At 47.0% G+C, this 4,612-nt stretch overlaps 1 protein-coding gene across 1 annotated transcript in view; it reads left to right on the top strand.

Moving 5' to 3' along the window:
* Positions 1 to 903: 903 nt before the first annotated feature.
* T265_06539 (hypothetical protein) overlaps positions 904 to 4,612 on the top strand; it is a gene marked incomplete at both ends in the record, with an annotated part of 38,815 nt that continues 35,106 nt past the window's right edge. The window contains one exon of the mRNA XM_009171835.1: positions 904 to 1,018. Within this exon, the coding sequence (XP_009170099.1) occupies positions 904 to 1,018 (115 nt within the window). The remainder of the gene's footprint in view (positions 1,019 to 4,612) is intronic.

Genomic DNA, 4,612 nt, shown 5'->3' on the forward strand with positions numbered 1-4,612 from the left:
TGCTAGTTTGGTGGTGACCACGCCCACATCGGAAAACGCCACCGCCGGTGGCGCCAATAAATTTGCTAAACTCCCTTGTACCCGGAATCCCCGTCAGTCATGCTTTTATTCGCACTGCAGCTTTACGATCATGCCTGACCCTATGCCACTCACTAGTTGAGAATAATCATTATTATTATTTCAGTTAAGCCACGAGTGGGTGAGAGGGCATCGTCAACAGTAGGAAGTGAATAATTGTGGCTATGCTATCACACTGCCTATTGCAGTGCCGGGCTGTCATTGCACTGACATACATTTTGGTTTGTGAAAGTCCACGGGGGAAAGCATTTTTCGAGGTGATTGGTTTGGATGTGAAGTTTTGTGAGCATTGAAGTTTTTCGTGTTTAGCTCGAGGAATCCGCAGATGTAGGGCAGAGTCAATGTAAGATCGCGGATATTTTTGGTCCTGATGGAGATCAGAGGGAGTCGATGTCAACCGAACAGGGCGTCCGAATTAGATGCAGCTTAAGGTGGGACCTTGGGAAAAAGAGTGAATAGGACGTCTTCACTTCTTCAAGACCATTTTTGCGTGACGAAAACAATTGTGTTTACAAACAGCTTAAACTAAACCAGGGATGAGGGTATCGTGTAGGATGTCATATTTTTAGACTTCTCAAAAGCATTTGATCTGTTCCCATCTGTCCCGCTGCTCCAGAAACTCGAGTCTTACGAGATTCAAGAATCAAAGCGTTCCCATCAGGCAGATCCTTCTGAGCGAGAATAGGAACGACATACTCTTAACAAAGCGCCGGTCTCCATTGGCTTTCCTCGATGCTCCGCTTCGAGACCACTACTGTTTCTGATACGCCCCAACGACCTTACAGATGACAGGCAATCTAGGAGTTAAATGCCATTGCCGTCTAAATGGATGTAGGCGCTGCAAAGCTGTTGTCGTTGGACTGGCGCCTTTCTCTGAATGACGAAAAGTGCGTCCATATGTCATTTGGAGGAGACGCAGTGAATGCCTTTGTCATGCATGGTGAGACAGGACCAGAAGACATCACGAGGATAGATGCCAAAATAAATTTGATTGTTTTGTACTCTTGAAGCTTGTCTTCACAACACTATAAGAAAACCGCCCGAAAGACATTTGCCATTTTACGGATGATTCGGCACACCCTCTCCTGTATTGCTCGCATGGAATTCCGAATGCTCTATGGGGCTCAAGTTGGACCGCTCCTCGAATATTCCAACCAAGTTGTCTAATCAAAACGCACGAATGACGTACCCCTTATAGAGCGTATCTAGTGACCTGCTACGTAAATAGTTGCCAGCTTTCAGTCTGTGGACTACGAAACGCGTGTAGAGGTCCGGCTACCCAATAGGCTACTTTACCAGGAGTGTGTAGCAAAGAAATAAAAGTAATAACGCTAGATTGGGTGTACAATAAAAAATAGATCAAGTGGAACAGATTCACTTATAATTGTTATTTTTAAAATACTTCGTCGCTGGCCCACATCAACGAACAAACAATAATTCCATCATGGTTGTCCAGGGGTCTTCTGAATGGTTTCCACGGACAATAGATTCCGAAGATGGTCTGAAATGTCTTGATACCAGATTTAGCACGAATGACCACTGCGGGGGCGAGAGGAATCAGAGGAGAGGGTCGGAGCACCTGCCCACGTGTGTACTGCGTGAAATTGTACAAGTGCGCGTTTGGGCAGTTTTTCGTATTCAAACAAAAAACGATTATGCAATTGACAAAATACGTAATGCTATGGTGGAAGCAAAATAAAGGCACAAAACACCACACGCGCCTCGGGGTGCTTGACCTAGTTCCCCTGGAGTATCGTCGCCTCCGAGGAGATATAATTCTGGCTAACGGTTTTTTCGCAGTTGACCCAGCAAACACACGGCAGGTCATGGTAATGGGGTTTTGAATTCAGACCGCTGGTGATCATTAGGCAAAATTTTTCTCATTTCGGGCAGCATTTGCGTAGAATACCTTTCATCCGATGGTTATCCACGCCTCTTCTAGAACCAGGATCAAAGCACTATTAGACACTTATTTACGTGGGTCCTCTTGCTGACAAGCATATTGCCCCGTGCTGAGAACTTAAAGGACAGTTTTACACCCTTTTCCGCTTGCGCTTTTCAGGTGAATGGTAGCCGCTGAACGATAAGAAGTAGACCGACCTGAGAGACTTGGGCTAAAGACTCGATCCTGTGTATCAATCCATAGGCCCGTGAACTGGCATTCGTCAGAGGCTGGATCACATTGGGCTGCCGGGTTCAGTCTTTCGACCAATCAGGGCCCGGCTTGATTCTGACTGGCAAGGGGATCGTCTTTTAGCCAATCGCGCGCGGACCAGAGTTCTCTACCCTAGCAACGCCCAAGTACCGGCGGTAGCCCGCTGTCGGTCCGTGATTCACCTATTAAGGCTTTAAGTCTTCAATTAGCCAGTCATCTTATAGTAAACCGTTGGGTCCGTTTCCACTGGCGTTCATGTGGCAATGCCGATCTAACCTAAATTTGGGTGGTTGTACGCGGAGGTACAGGAGTTCATTTAAAATGGCTCTTCCGGGTAATGTATGTGACTGATTCACGTGGGCATGGGCAGAATCTGTTGATCACCTTGTCAGTGGACTGGTTTGTGCCAGGACTCACACCTTCCGGAGTGAGTTAGTATCACGCTGGTTGCCTTTTTCGAATGCCAGAAGAAATGTCGGGTCGTTTTGGAATGTTGGATGTGTGACTGAGATACTTAGAGCAATGCCTCAGTTCGGGTGCGTCCGCGCAGCAAATGCGAAAGGGCAGCCTGGAAGCGATTCATAAAATGACCTAAATGGAGGAGTTGGATGCATTGTGGNAGAAGACATCACGAGGATAGATGCCAAAATAAATTTGATTGTTTTGTACTCTTGAAGCTTGTCTTCACAACACTATAAGAAAACCGCCCGAAAGACATTTGCCATTTTACGGATGATTCGGCACACCCTCTCCTGTATTGCTCGCATGGAATTCCGAATGCTCTATGGGGCTCAAGTTGGACCGCTCCTCGAATATTCCAACCAAGTTGTCTAATCAAAACGCACGAATGACGTACCCCTTATAGAGCGTATCTAGTGACCTGCTACGTAAATAGTTGCCAGCTTTCAGTCTGTGGACTACGAAACGCGTGTAGAGGTCCGGCTACCCAATAGGCTAGTTTACCAGGAGTGTGTAGCAAAGAAATAAAAGTAATAACGCTAGATTGGGTGTACAAAAAAAAACAGATCAAGTGGAACAGATTCACTTATAATTGTTATTTTTAAAATACTTCGTCGCTGGCCCACATCAACGAACAAACAATAATTCCATCATGGTTGTCCAGGGGTCTTCTGAATGGTTTCCACGGACAATAGATTCCGAAGATGGTCTGAAATGTTTTGATACCAGAGTTAGCACGAATGACCGCTGCAAGGGCGAGCGAAATCGGAGGAGAGGGTCGGAGCACCTGACCTTGGTAGTTTTTCGTATTCAAACAAAAAACGATTATGCAATTGACAAAGTACGTGATGCTATAGTGGAAGCAAATTGAAGGCACAAAACACCACACGCGTCTCGTGGTGCTTGACCTATTTCCCCAGGAGTTTCGTCCCCCTGGAGTATCGTCGCCTCCGAGGAGATATAATTCTGGCTAACGGTTTTTTCGCAGTTGACCCAGCAAACACACGGCAGGTCATGGTAATGGGGTTTTGAATTCAGACCGCTCGTTATCATTAGGCAAAATTTTTCTCATTTCGGACAGCATTTGCGCGGAATAACTTTCATCCGATGGTTATCCACGCCTCTTCTAGAACCAGGCCCAAAGCACTATTAGACACTTACTTACGTGAGTCCTCGTGCTGACAAGCCTATTGCCCCGTGCTGAGAACTTAAAGGACAGTTTTACACCCTTTTCCGCTTGCGCTTTTCAGGTGAATGGTAGCCGCTGAACGATAAGAAGTAGACCGACCTGAGAGACTTGGGCTAAAGACTCGATCCTGTGTATCAATCTATAGGCCCGTGAACTGGCATTCGTCAGAGGCTGGATCATATTGGGCTGCCGGGTTCAGTCTTTCGACCAATCAGGGCCCGGCTTGATTCTGACTGGCAAGGGGATCGTCTTTTAGCCAATCGCGCGCGGACCAGAGTTCTTTACCGTAGCAACGTCCAACTACCGGCGGTAGCCCGCTGTCGGTGCGTGATTCACCTATTAAGGCATTAAGTCTTCAATCAGCCAGTCATCTCATGGTAAACCATTGGGTCCGTTTCCACTGGCGTACGTGTGGCAATGCCGATCTAACCTAAATTTGGGTGGTAGTACGCGGAGGTACAGGAGTTCATTTAAAATGGCTCTTCCGGGTAATGTATGTGACTGATTCACGTGGGCATGGGCAGAATCTGTTGATCACCTTGTCAGTGGACTGGTTTGTGCCAGGACTCACACCTTCCGGAGTGAGTTAATATCACGCTGGTTGCCTTTTTCGAATGCCAGAAGAAATGTCGGGTCGTTTTGGAATGTTGGATGTGACTGAGATACTTAGAGCAATGCCTCAGTTCGGGTGCGTCCGCGCAGCAAATGCGAAAGGGCAGCCTGGAAGGGAT

This window comes from Opisthorchis viverrini, assembly GCF_000715545.1.
Source record: "Opisthorchis viverrini unplaced genomic scaffold opera_v5_136, whole genome shotgun sequence".
NCBI lineage: Eukaryota > Metazoa > Platyhelminthes > Trematoda > Opisthorchiida > Opisthorchiidae > Opisthorchis > Opisthorchis viverrini.